At 35.4% G+C, this 27,987-nt stretch overlaps 1 protein-coding gene across 1 annotated transcript in view; it reads left to right on the top strand.

The window, feature by feature from the left end:
- LOC148952920 (uncharacterized) overlaps positions 1 to 27,987 on the top strand; it is a 136,759-nt gene that overhangs the window by 82,107 nt on the left and 26,665 nt on the right. The window contains exon 6 of the mRNA XM_089087827.1: positions 19,269 to 19,457. Within this exon, the coding sequence (XP_088943953.1) occupies positions 19,269 to 19,457 (189 nt within the window). The remainder of the gene's footprint in view (positions 1 to 19,268; positions 19,458 to 27,987) is intronic.

The following is a 27,987-nucleotide window of genomic DNA, read 5'->3' as shown; positions in this document are numbered from 1 at the left end:
AGATTAGAAAATACCTAGGCTTTATCTTCTACCTGTTCGATAGCTGCTAAGAACCTGTAATCGAGTATCGTCTCAATGCGAAGATGAATAAGAAAAATACAAGAATTTCTGCTTCAGCGTTATTAGTGATATTCGATATGGTGTGATACGATACGAATTTATTATGTCAAATAACAGGAATTAAATTAACAGTTAAATTAAGAGACAATATAATTTAAATAATTACTCTTCATTGTCACTTATTTACTAAAATGAGACACAAAATAGTGTCGAAAATGCAATCTGTATCGGCTGGTAGCCACGGGCTTACAAGGCTTGGGTTGTAAAACTATTTGTCTTGTTCGTGTTATCTCCAATATGAAAGGATCCTTATTAGTAATATTTATCAGTTATGATAAACGATTGCACCTTATAAGACAGAGCTCTTTCTACCCCCTTCTTTGTAATGCCAGATAGTCTATTTGTCAACCGATATGAAAAGAGAATAAACCTTAGCGCATCCTCTTTGGTGGGAGAAATGGAAGGGCTCGGGGGGGGGCCTTTGGGGGCACGGGGGGTCTTTGAGGCTTCGAGAGCCTTTGGGAGCCCGGGGAGTCTTTGAGGTCTGGGGCTCTTTGGGAGCCTGGGGGGGGGGGGGGCTCTTGAGGAAAAAAGGGTTTAGCAACCCCCTGTATAACCACAAATAAATGCAAAGGCAAAGCGAGCACTAACCAATTATATCAAAAAATTTTTTTATCGCTCAGAAGCTGAACTCCTATTCATTTGAAAGGAGACTAAGAGTCCATTTTATTTGTAGTGAGTATTGAATCATATCCATAAGAGTAAAACTGTCTCTTTGTGTAGATACATGCGTTTTTTTTGTTTTTTTTTTTGTTAAAGGGATATATTTGCCCGCAAAGGGCACACATCATATTTTACCGGGAGTCAAACTTTACAAAATTGAAGAGATTAATTGCGTGGAAGCAGCAAAATATGTTGTACGACAGGATGTGGAAATTCTTAAATTTTCTTTATTGGTTCAAGCCGCTAGACAGTTGCATATCTAGTTTTTTTTTTGTTTTTTTTTGTTTTTTTTTGTTTTTTTTTTATTAGGCATAATATTATTTTCTATATTAATAAAAAATACTAATTTTATATATTATAACATATTTATATATTTTATAACAGGCTTTTAAAATCTAGACTTACTACTATATTAAATATATCATTATGCATAAGTTTACTTTTGAACAATTATTCGACATTATTTCTGTTCATCTTTGATTTAGTGTAGCAGCTCTAACGTGATATTTGCTATATGTCTCGTAGAATAACATGGTATTTCCTATATGTCTGTTAGAATAACATGGTATTTGCTATATGTCTGCTAGAATAACATGGTATTTGCTATATGTCTCGTAGAAATAGTACCTTGGTTACTTCTCATAGGCAAAGAGAGTGAGATAAAAACAAATACAAAATACCTTCAACCATGTGAAGGTATTAAAATATGGTATAAAAATATAATGTTTTAGTCATAAAGTTATTGGGGCGTGAAAAACGTATGGTATTAAGGCTTACTCATCCTTCTGTACTAGTACCCTTTTGAAATTTTTCGCGCAGCAATGATTTATTTACCTTTTTCAAGGTGGGTTAAATTGTCCCTATACTTAGGACAAACAGGCAGAAAACATGGGGTTGGCCTAGTTTTTGCTTTCGAATCCGCAAAAAGCTGCATTTAGCTTGGGCTTTAAAATGCCCATTAAGTACCAATAATATTTTTTGATCTTAGTCTATTGATCTCTTTGCTTTTGATGCATTTTTTTTGTGTGTGGCATAATCCAAAAAATAGTTCACATACCTTCTAAGTCAAGTGTGACGCTCACCTTGAAATAAACTTTTTCGATAACTAACCCTCGCAATCTAGCATTCAGTTAAATGTTACCCGTACAAACAATCATTCTAAAGATACATGAAATGGTGTATAGCATAAAAACAATCCTTGATATAGCCACCCATAGCTTCGTTGTGGCGATACATAGAACGCAATATAAATGCAAATATGTCGATAACATTTGAACGTAACAATTACAAGGATTGTTTCGTTTCAAAACCTAAGTAAATAAAGAGGAATAGTCGCTAAAGATTGGTGCAAAAAAATCAATACCTAAGGCATAAAAGTGAATCGTAAATTGTAGCATTTAAGACACAAGTCCCGGCCAGTAGATTTCAACCTAGAGAAATGCAGCATAACTCTTAAGCCAAAATAAGCCTGTAAAACTAGGGAGCACCTCAAAAGCGGCATAATTCTTAACCTATAAAAATGAGCCCTAGAGATACGCAAAACCTAGGAAAACCGAAAAAAAAATTATTACTATATGAATCAAAACCTAGAAATTATTAACATAAAAAATATAATAGATAAATAAAATATGAACAAGGACATTCAAATTCTAGGGCGTATATTAGGAAACAATAATAAACGCATCAACCTAAACGATTCGTAAGCCCCTTGCCGACAAGTGGTTAAATTAAGAAGATAGGTGAAAAAATTCCTCAAGAGTAAGAAATTCCTCATGAAATTGTCATAGTCCATTGTTCTATTCAATTTCATGAGCCAAACTCTGTACTTTTTAAATGTTTTAGTTGTTTATATTCTTTTTCGTTTGCCATTTATTGTTGTGGTATCAAAAAATTTGGATTGTTGGTTCAATTAATTATAAGTTCATTAAAAATTAAGTAACTAGTTACTACTTATAATAGTTTGCATGATCCAAATGATGTCAGAAGGGAGATATTTTAATAGACTTTGTTCAACTATAAGTTATATTATTGTTTTGAGATTTTAGTTAGGCTGAGCTATGAAAAATATTCGGTTAAATTGAAGTTTTCACATTTTCTAGCTTCCTTCCATTTTAATATATGAAAAATATGAAACTGTGGTTTTGTGATAAGCCTTCAGCTGCAATTTATGCCAAAAGGACAAGATAATTATCAAAAGCATGAAAATTAAAAATGTGAAATGTAATTTTTTCCTGATAATTGAAACCTCTTAGTTTAACTCAAGTATTGAACCTTTGGTAGATATATTGGTTCGATAATAAACTATTCCCTTTAAATCTGAACTAATATAGGTTTTCCACAGGAAACTCTAGTTTTCGATCATAGTGTTATCAATCTTTTAGGATGTATGGCAGGGTTGGGATCTCTCACTTGATGAGGAGGTCCTTCTTTGTACTAGTACATCCTTCGAAGGTACTGATGATGTGCTAGAATTTCACTATACTGAAGATGGTCTTTCATATACGTCAGAAGATCTGGTACGGTGGGGGCCTTCAGGTCGTCTTTGCATAGAGGATGATGAGCCGTTGGCCCCTAGTTTGCCTACAATAGGAGTACGCGGCGATTTATTTGAGGAGATGCCTCTTCTCATAGATATATCGATAAATGATGAACCTGATCTTGAAATTGAATGTATACCACCCACTCTGGTAGACATAGTGGTAGTGGAGGATGAAGACATAGATATTCTGATAATTGAACCAGATCTAGTTTATTTAAAAACTGTTATAAATATCGATATTTCAAGAGAATAAAGATTAGAAAGAATGAATTATTTTTTTTGTTATCTTTGATAGAAGACTTGGTTATGGACTGATAGTAATCTATGGGGTGATTAAATCAAACTAAACTATTCATGTACAGAAGTCTCTGCTGGTATCCTCACTCTATATATATCGAGTATATGAAAATTAAAATAATACAAACAAATTTATTGTGTGATTACAATATAACACGCATTATACATATAAATAATTAGATTTAACGGTAAATCATATATGAGAACTCTTCCACATTGGTTTCTGTTGTGTAAAATCCTTTTCATAGAAGGGCCTCTTATGTTGTCTCTTAAAGGACCATTTTTTCTCTTCTCTTATAGCATAATCATCATAATAATCCTAGTTATATCTTGCACTATAAACATTTTTCTTTGGGTTTTCACTGCTGTCTTTTACACTATAGAGAAAGCCCTCTTTTACCAGTCTCTTCTTTTGATCTTCCTTTTCGAGCATATCAATCCTACTTTAATCTGAGCTTACTTGCAAGCGATATAAATTTCTCCCCATGTGACGTATAATGTTTCTTCTCGTTTCCTCCAGATTCTTCTCATCTGTCTCTGCCTCTATGCAGTCTAAACATTCAGTAGGTTCTTGTGAATGCTCAAAATCATAAAAATGTCCCTTACAAATAGAACAGTTGCAATAAAAGGATATTTCTAACTCAACTTGTTCACTCATGTTATTACACTGCTCACTAAAAGCTTAGTGAATTCTATTCACAGATTGAAAAAACTATAGCAAACTTCCTTTCACTCTGACTGCCAACTTTAGACTGACCTGAAAAGAACGTTGGCTCGAACACAAAAACAACATTGACCTTGATATTGACTGGGACGAGGTGATCTAACTGTTCCCAGGAAACCCATAACATTTGGCTGGAATAACAATAACAAATACTATTTCTGGATCAACTTGTTCACTCATGTTATTACACTGCTCACTACAAGCTTAGTGAATTCTATTCACAGATTGAAAAAACTATAGCAAAAATCCTTTCACTCTGACTGCCAACTCTAGACTGACCTGAAAAGAAAGTTGGCTCGAAAACAACAACAACATTGACCTTGACATTGGCTGGGAAGTGGTGATCTAACTGTTTCCAGGAAACCCATAACATTTGGCTCGAATAATAACAACAAATACTATTTCTGGATCATAACATCTGCCTCGAACAGGAAGGAAGTGTCATTAACTGTTTCCCGGAACCTCATAACATCTGACTCGAATAACAACAACAAATACTATTTCCGGATCATAACATCTGCCTCGAACAAGGAAGGTAGTGTCATTAACTTTGCTTCGAACGACAACAACATTGATCCCATTAACCACGTGGTCTCTCTAATGACTCTAATCAAAACAACAACAACATTTACCTTGACACTTTGCTTCGGAAACAATAACAACAACAATGGTATTCACTGAGGGCACGCCAAAAACACACCTGGTGAAAGAGGTCATTGACCTCATTACGCAATCATTCTCCCTCATGACTCTATGCTCATATATGGACTCCTGTCCGGAGATATAAGATAGCTCTCTACTGATAATATCTTCAATTTGATTTCTACAGGTTTTAATTCTGGGTCTGAAGAATTAAACTAAAGGATTCAAAATATGGTGGCCGGCGTTTACCCCCCTCGGTGATTACCCCCCCCCCCAGAAAATATCCCCCCGGAAAATACCCCCCGTGGAAGATATCCGCCGGTAAATACCCCCTGGGGAAATACCCTCCCCCCCCGTGGAAAATAAGGTTTTCAAATTTGAGATTTTTATTTGAGTTTTATTTATTTTTTTATTTCTGTAGGGGGAAGGAATGTTGGTGTATTATGCGCCACTCACTAAAGTTTACGCTGCGTAAATCTGGAGAACAAACCGATTTCTTCGTTAGTTTCTTTCATCATAGCATGAAATTAAATAAAAAAAAACAAGTTTTTTAAACTGAAAGTAAGGAGCGACATTAAAACTTAAAACGAACAGAAATTATTCCGTATTTGGAAGGGGCTATCCCCTCCTCAACGCCTCGCTCTTTACGCTAAAGTTTGACTTTCTCACAACTCTATTTTTTTAAACAATACAAAACTTTAGAGTAAAGAGCGAGGCGTTGAGGAGGGGACAGCCCCTTCCATATACTGAATAATTTCTGTTCGTTTTAAGTCTCAATGTCGCTCCTTACTTTCAGTTTAAAAAACTTTTTTTTTTTTAATTTAATTTCTGATCCTTTTTTAGTTAATGCAGCTTTTATTTTGGCTCACCGTCATTGAATAAGTAAACAAAATTTGCATAAAAATTTTACTTTTCTTTTGCTAAATGTTTGTCTCTAAATTTGGTTCTGACGTAAATTGCAAATTAACTTACGTAACGAATTTCTATTTTCGTATATTTTTATTACGTATATTATGGGGTTTGCCCCCTAGTCAATACCTCGCTCTTTACGTTAAGTTCAAATCGTGTTCCAATTCTTTAAAAATGACCACTTAATTACAAAGGTCGTTATTTGGAATAAATACATCTTATGAATATACCAACAAATGTTTTGCCTAAAGAGTAAGGTAATCATTATGGGGTGAACTCAATCATATGGCTAATATTTTTTGTTCGTTTTAAGTTTTGATGTTGTTCCTTACTTCCAGTTGAAAAACTTGTTTTTTATATTTAATTTCTGATTTTTTTTTTAAATAATGCTGGGGAGTCCGGCGCCCCCTTCATAGCAATATCCCTTCCCCCATGAAAACCTCCTTCATGGAAAGATCCTCCCACATAACCCCCGACCCACCTCCACCCCCAATTACCAGAAAAAATTCCCCCTGAAAACGTCTGTATACTTCCCAACAACCAATGCTATATGTTAACAATGGGTAAAGTTCATAACCTTCAGCCTTCCCCCCGAGGGCTTCGGGGATTAAGTCATCCTAAAAGACATAGTTATCACATTTTCGACCATACTAAACAAAATGGCTATCTTAAAATTTTGATCGGGTGACTTTGGGAAAAAATGAGCGTGGGAGGGGGCTTAGTAGTAGTAACCAAGGTACTACTTCTAGGACGCCCCTGTACCAAACAGGTTTCTGGTGGGTATAATCTGGTTTGATGGACTTTGCATAACGTGTTATGAAGGATAAGTTTTTCTGACACAATTTAGCAGATTTCTAGTTCATGATATATATGTCTTTTTAAGGATAAACCTGTATTATAAAACCAGCGCATCTTGTTTCGCTGTTAATATATTCAATTATTTTTTGTATATATTCAGGTTTCAAATTAGGATTTTCAACAGTGTTTTTCTGACGCAATTTACCAGATTTATACGAACATTTTGAAAAGCAGACAGGTTTTTTTTTTTTAGCATTTGCGAAAAAGGGGTAATTAGTGGCTGAAAAATTTTTTAATGCTTGTAAAATAGGAGGTATTTAATTAACCTTTGCAAAAAAAAGGGGTAATGGGATTTGCGAATTGGAGGAGATGCCGTGATTATGTACTGTATAATACACAAGTAATGTTTTGGAGAGTTATGTCAATTTAACGAGAAATGACTGAAAAGTGTTTTGAGGGAGATGGGTTGCATGGAGGGTTGAGTTGCACTTCATTCAAGAAATTATGAAAAAATCGCAAGTAAGTAACTTTTTTTTCTCTCTTTATCACAAACAATTTTCAATTAGCTAAATGATGTAGATATTTAATTCAAGAAATTATTAAAAAATTCTCAGTAAGTAACAATTTCTTTCTTGAAGTCAACTCTTGGATACACAATACGGAAATTTCATTCAAGAAATTATGAAAAAAATTGTACAGCTAACCGAAACTAACCTAATTTTAAAACCTAAACAGCTAATTAAATATTCTAATTCAAGATTTCAGGCACGTAAAACCACAAAATACTAAAGTTAACTTCTCAAATAATAAACCCTAGGAGTCGAGCACGCACGAAAATCTAAAAAACCTAGGTCTGAAAACCCTAAACAGATAATTAACTATTCTAATTCATGATTTCAGGCACATAAAACCATAAAATACTAAAGTTAACTTCTCAGCAAACTATTCATCCCAAACTAGAAGTTTCAGACAACAAACGCCTATGAGAGACTAAGAATCATAGCTCTGAAAAGTCCTAAAAGCAAACTACACATCCCAAATCATAATTTTCTGACAATACACACCTATAAAAGACTAAGAAATCTAGCTCAGAAAATTCAAAAATAGCAAACCACCCATCCCAGATCATAGGCTTCAGTCAACACACCCCTATGAAAGGCTAAGAAAACCAGCTCAGAAAAGTCAAAAAATGGCAAACCACCCACTCCAAATCATAGGTTTCAGACAACACACATCTACGAGAGACTAAGAAATCTGGCTATGAAAAGTCGGAAATAGCAAATTACACACCTCAAATCATAAGTTTCAGACAACACACGCCTACGAAATACTAAGAAACCTTAGCTCAGAAAAGCCTGAAATAGCCAACCACTCACCCCAAACTTTAGGTTTCAGACAACAAACACCTTTGAGGGACTAAGAATCCTAGCTCTGAAAAGTCCAAAAAGCAAACTACACATCCCAAATCATAATTTTCTTACAGTACACACCTATGAAAGGCTAAGAAATCTAGCTCTGAAAAGTCAATAATATTTAAATAAAGCTGATTTACTTGTTTGAATTAAGTCCTATTCCTACAAGTTAAGTTAGAATGAAAATCATGAATTTATGCGCAGTGTTAACTAGCTAAGGATATATTTGTTAAAGATGGAGCCATTTTCTTTGATTTTGAAAATCATTCATTTTTTATAGAAAACTGCAATAGTTTCACGGGAAATGCTGACCGAAGTTTATTTATATGGAGAATAATGAAATTTCTCAATTGTGTACGCAAGAGGTGACTTCTAAAAAAAAAAATAAGCATTTTCAACAAGGAATAAAAATAAGCATTTTCAACATGGAATAAGGAGCATCATTAAAACTAAGACAAATAGAATATATCCGGTATATGAAGTGAACTGCACCCTCCCAAATACCTTGCTCTTTATGGTAGACTTTAACTTCTCTTCCCAATTAAATTAAAAAAATAAGCATTTTCAACTGGATATAAGGAACATCATTAAAAACTAAAATGAATGCAAATTATCACGTATATGAAGCGAGCTGCCCCCTCCAAAATACCTTGCTCTTTATGCTAGACGTTTTGCTAATAGCTATAAAATACATTAAAAAAATATATATATATATCTGTCAAGGAGGTACTCTTTAACTGAATCCCAAGCTTCTGAATCCCCAAAGCAACTGAACGCTCGTGCTATTGAACTCTCATGCAACTCGACCCCATTTAACTAAATCACTGTGTAACTATACCCCCTTTAACTGAACTCTCATGCAACTCAACCCTCCATGCAACCCATCTCCCTCAAAACACTTTTCAGTCATTTCTCGTTAAATTGACAATACTCTCCAAAACATAAAAAAAAACGAAGTTTTCTGTACATGTTGGACATTTTGTTGTTTGTTTGTTGTTGTTTTTTTTTTGGGGGGGGGGGGGGTTCAAGCTGAGTAACCCTTACTTCCCTGTATTTGAATTTTGGTGACATTGCCAGAATTTAAGACATATTTGTTTTTTCTTATATATTTTCGTCAAGCCGCTCAGATTCCGTGCTTATACTCTTTTCTTTCTTACCTTAATATCTTTAATGCTGGATAAGTATGTTATCCACGAGGGTAAGAACTGCTTCCTTGCAGTGGGGTCATACATTTTCCCACCACATATGGTATCTCAAATTCTGATGCTTCGTAGGAATTAACCAGTAGAGTGCCACCTCAATTGCGTTTTTTTAGACATCTATAGAGGAAATTTTTTTAAACTTGTGGATTAGGTTACTTGTTTTAATTGAATATGTTTGTCTTTTCACTTGATTAATTTTTGTGTCGTTTAGTTCCATGCTTTTTATTGTTCTTTCTGTATAAAAAGGGTAAACATTCAGAAATATGGTATAATTTCTGTCTATTGGTATCTAAGACCCACAAACCAAAAGAACCCAAATAGTTTCAGCTCAATATTACCATGGACTGATATTTCAGAGCCTTTCAGTATTTCTGGAAAGGGCTGGATTAAAACACACTTATTATAACTTAGTTTATTTATTCTATGGAAAATATTGAGTTTGCTTTATAAATGCAAAAAGATGGAATCGGTGCGCGTTAATCACATATTCTTGTTGTGCTCTTGATGACTTCATCTATGATGGTAAAATTTCTGGTTTTTATATAGGTTGATTTTATTAAGTTTTACGCTAAAAAGTTCCATTTCTTTACTAAAGAAAAGTACTAGTGCTCTTGGACTTAGTTCGTTGCTAACTTACGTGGCTACTAGTTACTGAATAGTCTCGGTCTTCTTAGCAAAAAAACCTAATGAGAATCATTGTAAAATTAGTTAACTTGAATAATTTTAACCAAGCAACATGTCTTTTATGATAACCGATATCAAAGCTGATATATTGACATCTGTAGAAGTACAGAATAACAATGTTTTTTCTGTATCAATAGTTATGGATACTAGAGAAAAACCTTTTATCTCCAATCAGCTAATCCTGACTCAGGATTTTGATACCTACATCTAACCAAGTGTACTACTCCATATAGAGCATAGCAGGACCTACTCCATATATAGCATAGTAGGACCTATGCCATGTTTAATGTAGTACTGATTGTGGAGTGTAGCACTCAAATTCTTAGGTACAGATCCTGTGGTGTACTACTGCAGGGGTGAAGTAGTACATTATGTTGATGGTAGTACATAAAACAATTAATATCTCTAACTGCCCCATAACAATTTTCTCTTTTGCATGTATTCTGAGAAAACCAATGGCCAATTTGCTTCTTCCTTTGAGCATATTTAAACTGAAGTGATGCAAAGAAAACCTCAAATATAAATAGGCTAAATGTATTTTCTCAGAATAGACCTAGACAAAAAGTGAAAACGGGTATGGGGGTATCCAATATATTGAGGGCAGTACCCAATGCATTCGGGTGTGGACCCAGTCGGCTAGGCTGTGTACCCAATCTGTTTGTACAGAGATACAAACCACAGAAAATAGCTAGAGTGTACATGACGACAGCATGACGACTCCTGGACAACTCACATGAACTAAACAGTTAAACAGGATCTGTAGATGTTACAGACATGTCTGTTATGAGTTTGATTCCTGGCGTTATTCTATACTAATAAGTAACAGCTAATATACTGTACCTTCAGCTGTAGTTCAACCCCATGACTTAATGGCTAATGCTTTTTATGCTGTTGTTACGAAGCCACGTGTCTCTTAGGATTTGAAAACTTCACCGCAGTGCCGCGGTTAGATTCGCATTTTGACCATAGAGTTAAAACGTGATTTTGACCTTTCGTGAGCATTCGTTCGTTCGTCCGTTCGAAAATCGGATGAATTGCCAAAAAATATAAATTCTTCCCGAAAAAGTAAATCACGCCAAGAAATAAGCCAGTTCAAAATAAAAATAGCCAAGTTTTAAGCCACAAGCCAGTTCCAAAAATTTTCACGCCAGTCGCCAACAAAATAAGCCAGTTTGGCGTAAAATAAGCCAATCTGGCCACACTGCAACCACTATGCAATATATTCCAACTGTCGCTTGACTCAAAAAAGGTACCCAAAGACTGGAAGCTGACCCATGTCACCCCAATATTCAAGAAAGGTGACCGAACCAAAGCCAAAAACTACAGACCCATCAGTCTGACCTCAGCGGTGGCAAAAACCCTTGAGCGGATTGTGAATGCTGATATTTTGACACATCTCCGTAATAATAATATACTTTCCCCCGACCAGCACGGATTTCTGCCAGGAAAATCGGTTGAGACCAATCTCCTTGAGACATACAGCACCATAACAGATTACCTGGAGAAAGGAACCCCTGTGGACCTGATTTTACTGGACCTAGCCAAGGCTTTCGACAAGGTACCACACAACCGTCTCAGATTGAAACTTTCAGCAGTAGGTACCCACTCGGACGTGGTTGAATGGGTCATGGACTTTCTGACTGGTCAGAGTCAGCAGGTTCGACTTTTCACAAATAATGGCGATAAGGTCTTCTCTGAACCATGTAATGTTGTAAGCGGAGTCCCCCAAGGTACTGTCTTGGGCCCTACCCTATTCCTTATATACATCAACAATTTGATGAATGGACCAGAAAACAACATCACTCTCTCTGCCGACAACTCCAAGCTGTTTGGGCCTGCACACCAACAAAGTCTGCAGTATGACCTTCATAAAATCCAAACGTGGGCACAAGACTAGCTACTTGAATTCAACACATCGAAGTGCAGTGTCCTTCACTTTGGAAGCAACAACCTCCGTCACCAGTATAGCATGTCCGATCCCAATTCACTGGTTAGCTTAGTACTAAAGACAAGTCCCGAAGAAAGAGATCTAGGAGTGCTGATAGATGAACAACTGAAGTTCCACGGCCACTGGCAACAAGCAGTTTCAAAAGCAAATTCAAGCCTTGGTCTCCTCAAACGCACTATAACCAGCCGCTCCCGTACAGTCTTTCAAAGGCTCTATAAGGCTATAGTTAGACCCGTTTTGGATTTTGGTACGTGTCTCACCTCCCCTTCTTATAACAATGATACCAGTCTAATCAAAGGAGTTCAGAGACGTGCCACAAAGTGCATAGCTGGCCTACGAGATGTCCCATACAACAAGAGACTGGAACGCATGCAGCTGCCAACACTTGTCTTCAGACGCCGCCGTGGTGATATGATGCTGACCTACAAGTACAACGCACAGCCAAATAACCCCCTGTTTATCAAACATTCAAGTCAGCACCAGACAAGAGGACACTCACATAAGCTGTCAAAACGTTTTGTTAAAACACGAACGCGGCAACACTTCTTCTCCAAGCGTGTTGTCAACGATTGGAATAGCCTTCAAGCTGAAACGGCGACTGCACCTACGGCTGCGTCCTTCAAGTCCAGATTTGACATGGAATGGAATAACAAGCCATGGAAATATGAGTGGGACTGTTCGTCCCACTCAACTACTGACTGATGCCAACTTTATCATAATGAGTGTCTTGCTAGGAGGCTAATGCTGCTTGTCAAACCCAACCATCTCGCATACTCGATCCGAAGTTGCTTTTGTGCGGTGGTGTCAGCTCTATACCACTGTAAATGGTCTTTACGGGCCATACCTACCTCGTGGCCACCGCTACCGAGTGGGCTTAAATTGCATATCTCCAGCAGACCTCTCCTATGGTGTGTCACTGGGCCCTAACACGGTGACGAATTTTTGCCATCATTTGACCCGGAGCATAACAGATCCAGTATGGACCTTAATTTGCTCTGAAGTGCGAATTAAGGTAAATTAAGGTAATATGTATATTAAACTGACAATGCACATTTTTTTTTCATTAAATTTATTTTAAAAAAATTTTCCAGTAAATTACGAATTATATTCTGGCTTTTAGAAAGCTTAGGGGTTTAGAACCCTACTCTTATCAATTTATGCTCGTTTTGAGTTTGACTCTGTTATTCATTTTAATTTCTGTTTGTTTTGGGTTTCATTTATTTATTGGTCCTGGTTTGCGGTAGTTGTATGCTTGGTAGATTATTTGATTCTATTTTTGTTCATTTTTGGTTTAATGGAAAACTTTTTTTTTGAAAAACTTGTTCTGTGGAAAAAGTTTTTTTTTAATTAATAACATAAAAATAACAGTAACCTACCATGTTCAATCTTTATATTATTCACATATACACATATGTTATACTTGATTTTTTTTTCAAGATTCTGAAAAAAAAAAAAAAATTTTTCAAGATTCTGAAGAATTAAATTCATTGTCAAGTAAAAAATTGGAGTTTCAAGTTAACGATGGTTTGACTTTTTCTCGTCGACTTCGAAGTAACTCAGTAAATCGCTCATGCTTGACAATAATTCGTCATATTATATTTAATTACTTTTCTTTCTCTAACTATTTATCTTTTTTACGTTCAACCGCATCAAACAGTTCGTGGTAACGAACTGTAAGTAAGGAGCGACCCGGCTCAATGGTAACCGAAACTCTAGAAAACGGGTTTTTGATACCAATAGATATATCAAAAGAATCAGATTTCAATTCTAATTTCAAATATATAAATTTCATCACGTTTAGTGCTACCCATCAAAAGTTACGCGCCTGAGAAAATTTGGCTGATTTTCAAAAAAAGGGGGAAAGACCACCAAAAGGTTATAGAACCTTAATAAAAATCACACCGTCGTATTCAGAGTATAAGAAACCCCTAATTGACAGGTTTCAAGCTCCTATCTACAAAAATGTGGAATTTTAAATTTTTTGCCACAAGAAAGATGACGGATGCGGGTGTATTTGTTGTTTTTTTTTCCCCAGGGGTGATCGTATCGACCCAGTGGTCCTAGAATATCGTGGGAGGACTCATTGGAACGGAAATTAAAAGTTCTAGTTCCCTTACTAAGTGACCAAAAAAATGAAGGGCCACTAGGCCCCCTCCCACGCTTATTTTTTTCCCAAAGTCACCTGATCAAAATTTTGAGATAGCCATTTAGTTCAGCATGGTCGAAAATATGATAAATATGTCTTTTAGGGTGACTTAATCCCCCGAAGTTCCCAGAGGGAGGGCTAAAAGTTATGAACTTTACCCAATGTTAACATATTGTATTTGTTATTGGGAAGTATACAGAAGTTTTCTGGTGGTTTTTTTTCTGTTAGGGGTAGGTATGGGGGGGTCGGGGGTTATGTTGGAGGACCTGTTCATGAAGGAAGTTTTCATGGGGGAAGAGAAATTGCCTTGAAGGGGGCTCCGGACTTGCCAGCATTATTTATTGGTTATTGGGAAGTATACAACCATTTTCAGGAATGATTTTTTTCTGGAGGGGGGGGGGGCTAGAGGAGGGGTGACTCTGGAGAATATTTCCTTGGAGGATTTTTATTTGGGGGAAGGAACATTTCTATGAAGGGGGCGCCGGATTTCCAAGCATTATTTAATTAACAATCAGAAATTAAATAAAAAAAAAACAAGTTTTTTCAACTGAAATGTAAGAAGGAATATTAGAACTTAAAACGAACAGAAATTATAACGTATGTGAGGGGGTTCTCCCCCAAGTCAATACCTCACTCTTTACGCTACAGTTTTTTTTTAGTGCTTTCAAAAGAGCTATATATTCTAATTAAACGGCCTTTGTGTTTCTGGTTTTTGTGAATAAAAATTTTTTTAACTTTTAACGTAAAGAGCGTGGTATTGACTACGGGGAGAACCCCCTCATATACGTAATAACATATACGTAATAAAAAAAAACAATAAAAAAACAAGCGATACGGCTCAATAGTAATCGAAACTTTTAAAAACGGAATTTTGATGTCAATAAATGTATCAAAAGAATATGTTTATAATGCTGATTCTAAATATATAAATTTTATTAAGTTTAGTATTATTAATCAAAGGCTACGAGCCTGAGAAAATTTACTCGATTTTTTAAGAGGGGGGAAACATCCCCTACAAGTGAAAGAATTTTAATGAAAATCACACCGTCAGATTCAGCGTATCAGAAAACCCTATTACATAGGTTTCAAGCTCAGATCTGCAAAAATATGCAACTTTGTATTTTTTGACATAAGAAAAATATACGAATATAGAAGTTAGTTACTTAAGTTAATTTGTAAAGACATCCATTTAGCAAAAGAAAAGTAAAATTTTTATGCAAATAAATGCTGCATTAACTAAAAAACAATCAGAAATTAAGTAAAAAAAACAAGTTTTTTTTTAACTGAAAGTAAGGAATGACGTTAAAACTTGAAACGAACAGAAATTATTCCGTATATAAAAGGAGTTGTCCCCTCTCAACGTCTCGCTCTTTACGCTAAAGTTAGACTCTTTCTCACAACTCTATTTCTTAAAACAATAGAAAACTTTAGCGTAAAGAGCGAGGTGTTGAGGAGGGGACAGCCCCTTTCATATACGGAATAATTACATTTCAACTGAAATGTAAGAAGGAATATTAGAACTTAAAACGAACAGAAATTATAACGTATGTGAGGGGGTTCTCCCCAAGTCAATACCTCGCTCTTTACGCTACAGTTGTTTTTAGTGCTTTCAAAAGAGCTATCTATTATAATTACACGGCCTTTGTGATTCAGGGGTTTGGGGCTGTCCCTTCCTGAACGCCTCGCTCTGTACGCTAAAGTTTGACTCTGTCTCAAAACTTTATGTTTTAAAACAATAAAAAACTTTAGCGTAACGAGCGAGGCGTTGAGGAGGGGACAGCCCCTTTCATATACGGACTAATTATATTTCAACTGAAATGTAAGAAGGAATATTAGAACTTAAAACGAACAGAAATTATAACGTATGTGAGGGGGTTCTCCCCCAAGTCAATACCTCGCTGTTTACGCTACAGTTTTCTTTTTTTAGTGCTTTCAAAAGAGCTATCTATTCTAATTAAACGGCCTTTGTGATTCAGGGGTTTGTGAATTAAATATTTTTTTAACTTTTAACGTAAAGAGCGTGGTATTGACTAAGGAGATAACCCCCTCATATACGTAGTAACATGCGTAATAAAAAAAACAATAAAAACAAGCGATACGGTTCAATAGTAATCGAAACTTTTAAAAACGGAATTTTGATGTCAATAAATGTATCAAAAGAATGTGTTTATAATGCTGATTCAAAATATATAAATTTTATTAAGTTTAGTATTACTCATCAAAGGCTACGAGCCTGAGAAAATTTAACCGATTTTTTAAAGAGGGGGGAAACATCCCCTACAAGTGAATGAATTTTAATGAAAATCACACCGTCAGATTCAGCATATCAGAAAACCCTATTAAATAGGTTTCAATCTCATATCTGCAAAAATCTGCAACTTTGTATTTTTCGCCAGAAGAAAAATATACGAATATAGAAGTTAGTTACGTAAGTTAATTTGTAAAGACATCCATTTAGCAAAAGAAAAGTAAAATTTTTATGCAAATAAAAGCTGCATTAACTAAAAAACGATCAGAAATTAAATTATAAAAAAACAAGTTTTTTTTAACTGAAAGTAAGGAGCGACATTAAAACTTGAAACGAACAGAAATTACTCCGTATATGAAAGGGGCTGTCTCCTCCTCAACGCCCCGCTCTTCACGCTAAAGTTTGACTCTGTCTCTCAACTTTATTTTTTATAACAATAAAAAACTTTAGCGTAAAGAGCGAGGCGTTGAGGAGGGGACAGGCCCTTTCATATACGGAATAATTTCTGTTCGTTTTAAGTTTTAATGTCGCTCCTTACTTTCAGTTTAAAAAACTTGTTTTTTTTTATTTAATATTTTCAAAACGAAAGAATAGGAATTGAATTTTCTTCCATTCAGTTAGTATGGAAAGAACTCAATAATGAGACCCATTTAGAAGGGCACTAGCCCTTTCAATTTCCAATTAAATGACCCTTTTTCTACTACAACTCCTTCTATACGAAGTCAAAATACACCTTGTGGTGGGGAGAGGTATATACCCTCCGATCACTTTGACTCTTAAAAAGGGCACACGAACTTCTGATTACCAATACAATGAGCCCCTCTGAAGTTTATAGGACCACCCTTTCTATAAAAGCCTTATATGCCCTCAGGGCATAACTTACAAATCTTGCCATGAGAGCTTTGAGGGGGTCGTCATCCTCAAAGACACAATTGCTGGATGTTTCAATTACGTCGAATAAAATGGCTATATGAAAATTTTGTTTGGATGTGTTTGAGGAAATGATGGACGTGGGAAGGGGCGGGGGGCTGGTTGCCTTCAAATCACTTTCTACTATTAAAAAGGGCACTTGTTCTTTGAATTTTCAATCTAATGAGCTTCTTTTGAAGCTTCTGCGATATCTCCTTCTATACCAAGTGCCCTAGTCTAAAAAAAACACATTGTGGCTACATTGCTCTTTACGTAGGCAGCACTATCGCGCTGCTTATGCTAATTCTTTAGTGTTTTTAAATTTGATTATTTTTTTGTGAACAGGGATTAATAAAATTAAACCTTACTAGCGCTTACAAGTATTCTGTTATGCTGAAAAATGGCAAAGTTGCGGATAAGTTGGCTTTTGGTTGCACTCTTTGTATGATTGGAGGGAGAAAGAAATTTCAGAGCAGTAAAGGGCAAAATTCAGACACAGAAAATGCTAAATTACCTTATGTAAAGAATAAGGTAAAACCATTATTTAAAATCTTTGAAATAGATCTTTAATAACAAAGCACCGGGGGACTGGCAATCGGGGTAGTTAGACGAAAATATTGTTAGGCGATATTTTCCTCACCCCCCCCCCCTCTCCTGAGGAAAATCCCCGAGAATACCACTAAGCACAAAAATCACTCCAGACAACTCTCTCCTTGAAAATTCCCCCCGCGTTTAAACCTGAAGAGCCAAAGAGAAAGTAGAGAAATAAAATGAATGAAGAAAAGAAGGTATTCTGAATTATTTTATCTACACTCAAAAATACATTTAGAATGTATGGAGTAGAATATCCTGTAGGATTATTTTTTTATATTTTAATTCTGTTAATTATTCTTTTTGCTTTTTTCGTGGATGGGCGTTGAATTATTATTGAAGGGTAAGATAAAGGTTAAAAAAAAATAATTTTCTTGCTTTGCTCGTCTGGTGAAATACAGACAATTTATGAAGCAAGCATTTGTCATGTTGTATCAATGAAACAATGACAGATGTTACAATGAAAGATACGACATCTTCAGATTCGACAAGATTCGAATTAGAAGCTGATGTACTCTTCATTCTGCTAAGCAGGCTTATAAATAAAAATAAAGGAAACATAATCATAAGAAATGCATATGAATGTGACGTCATTTGAATGACAAATGTTTTTTTTCTCCACATTTTAAGGCTCTAAACACATTTTTGCAAAGTCTTTAGCCTTTTAAATTTCCATTTTACACCGGAAAAAGCTAATATGCCAGTTTTCTGAGAAAATAGTGCCGTTTTTGAGAAAAAAATGTACACATAAATAGTTATTGTTCGTTTTATAGGATACATATACGATAATTTAAGGAAATAATTTAAGAATAATTCTTTTTTGCCTTTTTTTATAAACCGTATTTTCTTTATTTTAATGAAACCAAAAAAAGGGACCTATGACATTCGCTTCAAATGGCAATTTTTTCTGGATATTCGTTTTAATCACAAGGCTCAATAGATATATCTTTGAGGATGGTATAACCCACGCAGTCTTCGGGGCAATGGCATTAATTTCCACCTTATCTTTTTTCTACCTCATTTACTTCCCTTTTGCGCGTTTTAATAGTTTTTTCTTTTGTTCCCTCTCATTCCAACGTAATCAGCTCATCTCCTTAGCTATTAGTGCCCAGGGTAAATTTTGCCTTGAGTGAAACCACAACGAATACGGTAACCTTACTGCGGTTACCGCAACCGTGGTAGATTGAACCTAACCTACTGAGTGGTCAAATTTCTTCTTATTTTCTTTTCTACACGACAAGCTTCCCTACGCGGAATTTTGTCCTATAATGGGTTTGTATATTTGTTACTTATGTTGACATCACTTCTTTTTCTCCTATTTTTATTTTCCGAGGTAGCCCCAAAATGTTAACAGCTAATTTTAACTCGTTTTAGTGTTTTCTTCTTTTTTTTTGCAAGTTTGGTTACACTGTATACATTTACTGTCTACTCTTAAGGCTTGGAAAACAAAGATGTATTTTCAAATGAAACCGCTGTAGATCAATGTGCTAAAGATTTGTTGTCTTATGAATGTCCTTCGTCTTTAACTGATTGCAAGTCGAATTTCAAAACTGTATTTGATGTCGCAGTCCGTCCCGCCGAAGCTTTATCTGAATCGTCTGCAATGACTACACCAATTGTTGACGGTAAGGATATACTTTTTTAGTTAATTTTTCTTCCATTTTCTATTGTCGAATAGAACCAGATATTTTACATAACCAAATACTGATTTACATTAAGGATATAGGCTTGGTTTTCATAAATGGTCATTACTAATAAAATACATTTTTGTTTGTATTTGAAATTGATGGATTAAAGGAAATTTAACTTCTTCAACGTTTGTATAGTGCAAGACGATGAAATTTTGATTTCTAAGGTTTTATAATTGGTAGAACATGCTAAAACATTATTCTAATAATTGTTTAGGAAGAAATCACGAACAAATGTATCACTGATGATATTAACTTCAAGAACATACTCATTAAATCAGATGCAGCGAATTTTCGAGTCGCGAAATGCGTAATAAAGTACTTGACTTTTATTTTGTAACGATTAGTCATTGTAACGACTTGTAGACTATTAGTTCTTTCAAGCCTTACCTGGCACTGGCATATTTCCGCTAAAATCTATTCACAGGGACATGTACTTTTATTGAGATCCAGCTAACACTTAAAACTCAATACTGATACTGTCGGCAAATTGAAATTTAAATTGCCAGAATTTTTAAGTTTAAATTCTCATTAAATTTTCAGGTTTTGTCTCTATATAACCTAGCTTTGATAATGAAATTCTAGCTGGCTGAATCTTTATAAATTTCGAATGAATTGAGCTTGGATTCCGTCTCAGTTAGCTCTGGATATTTCATAAATTTAAATATGAATGGGTTTACATCCTGGTGATTTTTAAAGCTTGTATTGGCTAAATCTCTTTCTAAATAGATCTTAGTCTACATCCGTCGTAAAGAAAAGCTATTTGTATTGAGTGTTTTTGGATGAAATGATATTTTAATTTTGTTAATGAAGGTGAACACATTGGACTCGTTCATGACGTTAGTAAATAGGTATTTTAAAGTATTTGGAGAAATCCTGAGAAAATTAATGACTTATTGTGGTGTTGCTAAATAATATAAACCTTGAAGAGGACCTTTAAGGTGAACTAGCCTACACTGTTCAATTACTATATGCAACTACTCGAGTACATTTAGGGAGGACTAACTGTTCAATTTTTTTTTAGATAAAAAGTCCATTTTTTGTTTTTTTAATCATTTGTGGATAGGGTTCGAGACTTATTCGGAAATTCTTGGAGCCTTGGACCAAGATACATTTTTTTTAAGCTTGTATCCTTGCTTACGCGACCAGCTACCCGTTCTGTGTTGAGAATCCGTTTATGCAGGTTTTAATAATAATCTCGAAAGTTTTGAATCTAAAAGGAGAAAAAAATCACTTTGAAGCCTACCGCATACTCAGGTGTGGCCTTTATTTACTGGGAGGGTTAGGTAGTTCAAAGTGATCTACTTATCAGTGATCTAACGTATCATCTATTTTGTCATGCAGGTTTTATCTTAGTGGGGTGTTCCCATATTTTTTAACTTGGGCTATGCATCATGAAATTAGTACATATTTTAAGAATGTGCAGAACCATGCACAAGCCATACTATAGTCACATCTACGGATGAATATGAAATTCTGCAAGACTTTAGTGGCAGTTCGATGAGTTGGGCTATGTCCAGCTTTCCAGTACGATATCCATGAGCGACGAATCAGAATGTACATTTGAAGTCTGTTTTTTGGGGGGGACGGGGGAATTAGAAAATATGGAAACTTGAAGTAACAGTTTTTTTATCTGTATAATGACCGACAGGAGGTATAAGGGATCGTAGGATGAATGAATGAATCTATTATGGTTGAAGCCGTGGCTGCAACGTAGTGAAGAGCAAACCACGGCCCATTGTAACAAAAATTTAAAAATGCGTTGAAAAAAACTCTAAAAAAAACAAACTCGTAACACTTCCTTGAATTTGTAGAATTCTTAAAAACTGGCACTTTACTCAAGCACAAAATCGGCACAACAAAACACGATTAGGAGCAGAAAATAGGTATCGTGCAGAAAGTAAAAGACTGATCTATATGGCTCTCAATACTCTTTCACCAGCCACGAAATCAGCAAATTTAAGCATGCAATTATAATTTCTCCCAAAACTTCAAGTAAGATCTGCTTTTAGTAAAGCGCTAGTTTGTTTTTAGAATTCTAGAAATGTAAGGAAATATTACGAGTTTGTTAATTTGTGCTAAAATTGTAGACATATCTTGCATAACCTGTAAAACAATAATTTTTTATCGTTCTAAGTATCGTCTTCCTTTTTACTTTTATCAGAAAAGCTTTGTTTTTTAATTAATTTCTTTCAGGATTTTCTGGAAACCCTTATAAGAAAATCAGGGCTTAAACAACATAACGTGTTATGGTCCAAATAGTGGGTATAATAAACCCCCTCTTTTGCAGGATTGGACCCTGGAAAAATTATGCATCTTATAGTAAAGTATCGTTTATGTACGAATTTCATTTACCATTTCGGTCTCATCAAAGCTTGTTATTGTATACCAGCACGCATACAGAAAAAATTAAAGGGTTTCCCCTTCATCCCTTCTCTACACAAAATTTTTATCTCTTTGATTCTGAGTATGAAATATAAATTAAAGATAGATTTTTTGTTTGTGGTGCCGGCACAAACCGTATACATAGTTACAAAGTTCATAAGTAGCTCAAGTAAATTTTAATTACTTGATTTTTTAAGGTCTTTTTTTTTTAACTTCAATTTAGCGCTGAGTAGGTGCTGCTCCAACTGCAACCATAATTTTCATCTGAGGTAATTAAAGTAATTTGGTCTCAAAGGAATCGAAAACAAATGTGGTTTTCTTTCTTAATTTTTGGATTATTTTGGCAGACATTAAAGCTGCTCTGTCTTGGATTTGAAAGTGAATAACCATAACTTTCTTTTCGTATGAATATACATGTTTTTGATACCTTTAGAATTAACATTGGATGTAGTCAAATATCGGTGACCAGACCAAAAACTATGCGTGAGAAGTACCTGGATTATGTCAAGCACGGACGGGGAAAGGTGTCCTTTAAGGTTCTCTTTGAAAGCTCAGATTTTGCAGTTGTCCCATGTTTTCGTCTTAAGCTCCCTGTCTAATTGACCAGCTTTCCGCCTCCGCGAAATAACTTCCCGCCTATCAATGTGAGCCACCCTTGGCTTAGTTGGGTTAGTATTCATTGACTGTCAGCATTTTGTTATTTTAGGGCTAAAGAAAACGTAGAAAATAGAAATCTGGCAATATGCTAAGACATTAAATTGGGCTCAATAGGTAGTGGGTATTCCTAAGTACATAGGGAAAAATTTGTAGAGGGTTGCTAACCCAATAGATTTGTAGGACAAACTGGAAGAACTAGAATCCATGTCTATTATTATTTTTTTTATAAAGGGTGAAGTTTATCATAGTACTCTAGGCAGGGTCTAAGCATGATGGGGGCCTCTACATAGTTCGTTGTGTATTTTGCTCGTTTTAATGTAAAAAGCACAGTACTTGACAGAAAAAAAGAAATCAATATAACACTTTTAGAGAATCTTAACTTGGTCTTCGACATAGTTATGAGTTTTCATTATATCCCTGATTAGTTAGTTATTATTAAAATCAAGTCACTTATATTTAAAATTTTGCATAACTACCATCAATATTGAATGAAGAATTCTGCACGAATATCTGTAATGGCAGTCATGACCAGGGATGGCTATAGGGGGAGACGGAGCACTTGTCCTGGACGCATAAATTTTTAGGGAAATTTCAAATAAATAATCTAACGGTTATAATCATTTTGTAAATTTTGAAATTTTATTTTCATTTAAAAAAAGTCGAGGGTGCAGTTGGCAGCAAGTATAAGAAGATTGAATCTGACATTTTCATTTTTCCCGTATCTTCATCGCCATTCCTTGAAAATAAAAGTATATAGACCGTTTATTTAAGTAAATGGAAAATTAAAAAAAGTTAGCCAAAAAATTTTTAGGAGACAGAGGAAGGGCGTTAATTAGGGTTTTGTCCTAGGCGTAACAGAGGCCAGAAGTGCTACTCTTGTTGAATAAATGACGTAATGATTTTATTAGCCTGCAAAACACTGATAGAGCTCGTTCAAAAAATATATACGCTTGTTATATAGGCAACAGTACGTCAAGAACATCATGGATACCAAAATAAAAAAAAAAAAATGAAGCAATTACTTCAGTGTGTTAAAGGTATAGAATCCACTTCAGTAATTACTTCAGTAAGATTGTATAGACTGTTGCCCATTTTAAAAATCGTGGACACAAAGTGGCGAGAGCCAATTTTTGCAAAAGTTTGCAACCATTAGCATAGTATAAAATTTAAGTGCGTGAGTAGAGGAGGGGGTGCTACTCGTGTCCCTCACCCCTGCTGCCACCTACAACTTTTTTTTGAATAATTTATTCATGGATTATCGATCGAGTCTAATGTGGGTGTGTCAAGGTCAATCGATCTGTTGTTGTTTGGCCACGTGCGAATGACATGAGGGTGATTTACATAATCGATGGGGAAATTATTGATTCACGAGTGGGGGGAATTATGAAACAAACATGGCTTCATTGTTGTTTGGCTAGCTTAACCTGAGAAATTGATTTACATAATCGCTAGGGGAAATTATTGATTCACGAAGGGGAGAATTAAGAAACATTAAGGCTTCTTTAATCTGTGATTTACATAATCGCTAGGGGAAATTATTGAGTCACGAAGGGGAGAATTAAGAAACAAACATGGCTTCATTGTTGTTTGGTTAGCTTGACCTGAGAAATTGATTTACATAATCGGTGGGGAAATTATTGATTCACGAAGAGTGAATTAGGAAACATTAAGGCTTCTTTAATCTTTAGGCCTGAGGGATTTATTTATTATTGTTGTTTTTGGACAAGTGCATGCCATAAACCACGTGGTGCTGTCACGAGTCAGAACACCTGTGCTGTCGACCTCAATTCACCTATCGTGAATCAATAATTCCCCTTAGAAACAACAAATTAATTTCCCTTTCTTGACAGATCAATCAATCAATGACATCATCTGTCAGACTTTAAAAATTTTCGCCTAGAAACATTTCTCCAGGAATAGATCCAGGTCATTAATGTCTTTGCCTCGGGAACAGTTCTACTGGTCGAACTCCAAAGGATATTAATAACCAAAGGCCATGGAAACAATTAGGCAAGAAACATCTTAGCGATGAATTGTTTTAGCGTGCGAGAAGGTTTCCTATTAATTTGAAATGCGTTAGCACAGAGATGCCAATAACAAAGGAACACGCCGAATTTGCGTTTAGGGATTATTTGGGCGAAACCGTTTTAGACAGGTAATGGAACTATTTCGGCGAAACAGATAGAGACATTTTAAAAGAATATTTTTGAAGAGATTTTAGAAGAGAATTTAATGGTGAAACTCTGTGGTCGTTATAATACACAAGTTTCATTTGAACAGTGTTGTGAGGTCCTCTACCCCAACCCCAAAGGGTTCCAATCCTCCTACCCCAACCCCGAAGGAAGCCCCCGGTCCTCAAAGGTCCACCGGGCTCCCCAAGGCCCGCCCCCGGTCCCCCAATGTCCCCCAGGCCCCCAACTGCCCCCCGGACACTCAAAGGTCCCCCAAGCTCCCAAAGGGCCACCGGCGCCCCCAAAGGCCCACCCCAGACCCTCAACGGCCATCCCCGGGCCCCCCAAAGGCCCATCGAGCTCCCAAAGGACCAACGGGGTCCCAAAGGCCATCCACCGGTCCCCAAATGTCACCCAGACACCCAAAGGCCCTCCCTGTGCCCCAAAGGCCCTCCCTGTGCCCCAAAGGCCCTCCCCCGGCCCCCCTCCTCCTCCTCCTCCTCCTCCCACCTCCTCATCCCTCCTCCTCCTCCTCCTCCTTCCTCCTCCTCCTCCTCCTCCCTCCTCCTCCTCCTCCCGCCTCCTCCCTCCTCCTCCTCCCTCCTCCTCCCTCCTCCTCCTCCCACCTCCTCCCTCCTCCCCCTCCCCCCCCATTCCCTCCCCATTTTTTATACTTTTTTTGTGCATTGAGACACAGAACGATCCCCTGCCCCCGCCCCCTCCCCCTCCAAAGGTCTGATTTTTTCAAAGTTCATTTTGAATTTCTTTCATTGAAATGCAAGAGTTGGAATATTTCAGTAGTGTTTGGTTGTGGTATACCTTGTCACAGTTACATTTTCTTAATTTTTCAAAGTTCATTTTGAATTTCTTTCGTTGAAATGCAAGAGTTGGAATATTTCACTAGTGTGATGTTGTAGTTTACCATGTCACAGTTACATTCCCTTAATTTTTCAAAGTTCATTTTGAATTTCTTTCGTTGAAATGCAAGAGTTGGAATATTTCACTAGTGTGATGTTGTAGTTTACCCTGTCACAGTTACATTCCCTTAATTTTTGATAGTCCATTTTGAATTTCTTTCGTTGAAATGCAAGAGTTGGAATATTTCAGTAGTGTTTGGTTGCGGTTTACCATGTCACAGTTACATTACCTTTATTTTTGATAGTACATTTTGAATTTCTTTCGTTGAAATGCAAGAGTTGGAATATTTCAGTAGTGTTTGGTTGTGGTTTACCTTGTCACAGTTACATTTCTTGATTTTTCAAAGTTCATTTTGAATTTCTTTCATTGAAATGCAAGAGTTGGAATATTTCAGTAGCGTTTGGTTGTGGTTTACCTTGTCACAGTTACATTTTCTTGATTTTTCAAAGTTCATTTTGAATTTCTTTCGTTGAAATGCAAGAGTTGGAATATTTCAGTAGTGTTTGGTTGCGGTTTACCTTGTCACAGTTACATTCCCTTAATATTTCAAAGTTGATTTTGATTTTCTTTCGTTGAAATGAAAGAGTTGGAATATTTCACTAGTGTTTGTTTGAGGTTTACCATGTCACAGTTACATTCCCTTAATTATTCAAAGTTCATATTTAATTTCTTTCGTTGAAATGCAAGAGTTGGAATATTTCACTAGTGTTTGGTTGCGGTTTACCTTGTCACAGTTACATTTTCTTGATTTTTCAAAGTTCATTTTGAATTTCTTTCTTTGAAATGCAAGAGTTGGAATATTTCAGTAGTGTTTGGTCGTGGTTTACCTTGTCAAAGTTACATTCCCTTAATTTTTAAATGTTCATTTTGAATTTCTTTCGTTGAAATGAAAGAGTTGGAATATTTCAGTAGTGTTTGGTTGCGGTGTACCTTGTCACAGTTACATTCCCTTAATTTTTCAAAGTTCATTTTGAATTTCTTTCGTTGAAATGCAAGTGTTGGAATATTTCAGTAGTGTTTGGTTGTGGTTTACAATTTCACAGTTACATTTTCCTGATTTTTCTAAGTTTATTTTGTATTTCTTTCATTGTAATGCAATAGTTGGAATATTTCACTAGTGTTTGGTTGTGGTTTACCATGTCACAGTTACATTTTCCTGATTTTTCAAAGTTTATTTTGAATTTCTTTCATTGAAATGCAAGAGTTGGAATATTTCAGTAGTGTTTGGTTGTGGTTTACCTTGTCACAGTTACATTTTCTTGATTTTTCAAAGTTCATTTTGAATTTCTTTCATTGAAATGCAAGAGTTGGAATATTTCAGTAGTGTGATGTTGTGGTTTACCTTGTCAAAGTTACATTTTCTTAATTTTTCAAAGTTCATATTGAATTTCTTTCGTTGAAATGCAAGAGCTGGAATATTTCAGTAGTGTTTGGTTGTGGTTTACCTTGTCACAGATACATTTTCTTGATTCTTCAAAGTTCTTTTTGAATTTCATTCGTTGAAATGCAAGAGTTGTAATATTTCAGTAGTGTTTGGTTGTGGTTTACCTTGTCATAGATACATTTTCATGATTTTTCAAAGTTCATTTTGAATTTCTTTCGTTGAAATGCAAGAGTTGTAATATTTCAGTAGTGTTTGGTTGTGGTTTACCTTGTCACAGTTACATTTTCTTGATTATTCAAAGTTCATTTTGAATTTCTTTCGTTGAAATGCAAGAGTTTGAATATTTCAATAGTGTTTGTTTGTGGTTTACCTTATCAGATTTAAATTTTCTTGATTTTTAAAAGTTCATTTTGAATTTCTTTCGTTGAAATGAAATAGTTGTAATATTTCAGTAGAGTTTGTTTGTGGTTTAACTGGTCACAGTTACATTTTCTTGATTTTTCAAAGTTCATTTTGATTTTCTTTCGTCGAAATGCAAGAGTTGGAATATTTCAGTAGTGTTTGGTTCTGGTTTACCTTGTCACAGCTACATTCTCATGATGTTTTAAAGTTTATTTTTAATTTCTTTCGTTTAAATGAAATATCTTTAATATTTCAGAAGTTTGTTTTAGTTTTTTACATTTTAAAAGAAAAATATTCTTTTTTTTTAAATCTTCATTTTTAATTTATTTAGTTGAAAAGCAAGAGTTGGAATATTTCAGTAGTGTTTGATTGTGGGTTACCTTGTCACAGTTAAATTTTCTTGATTTTTCAAAGTTCATTTGAATTTATTTCGTTGAAATGCAAGAGTTGGAATATTTCAGAATTGTTTGCTTGTGGGTTACCTTGTCACAGTTACATTTTCTTGATTTTTCAAAGTTCATTTTGAATTTCTTTCATTGAAATGCAAGAG

Source organism: Artemia sp. Qi Xiang Cuo, chromosome 4, assembly GCF_049724085.1.
Source record: "Artemia sp. Qi Xiang Cuo chromosome 4, ASM4972408v1, whole genome shotgun sequence".
In the NCBI taxonomy this organism is placed as follows: Eukaryota; Metazoa; Arthropoda; class Branchiopoda; order Anostraca; family Artemiidae; genus Artemia; species Artemia sp. Qi Xiang Cuo.
The sequence above is the reverse complement of the archived record's forward strand: the minus strand, read 5'-3'. Positions and strand labels throughout refer to the sequence as shown.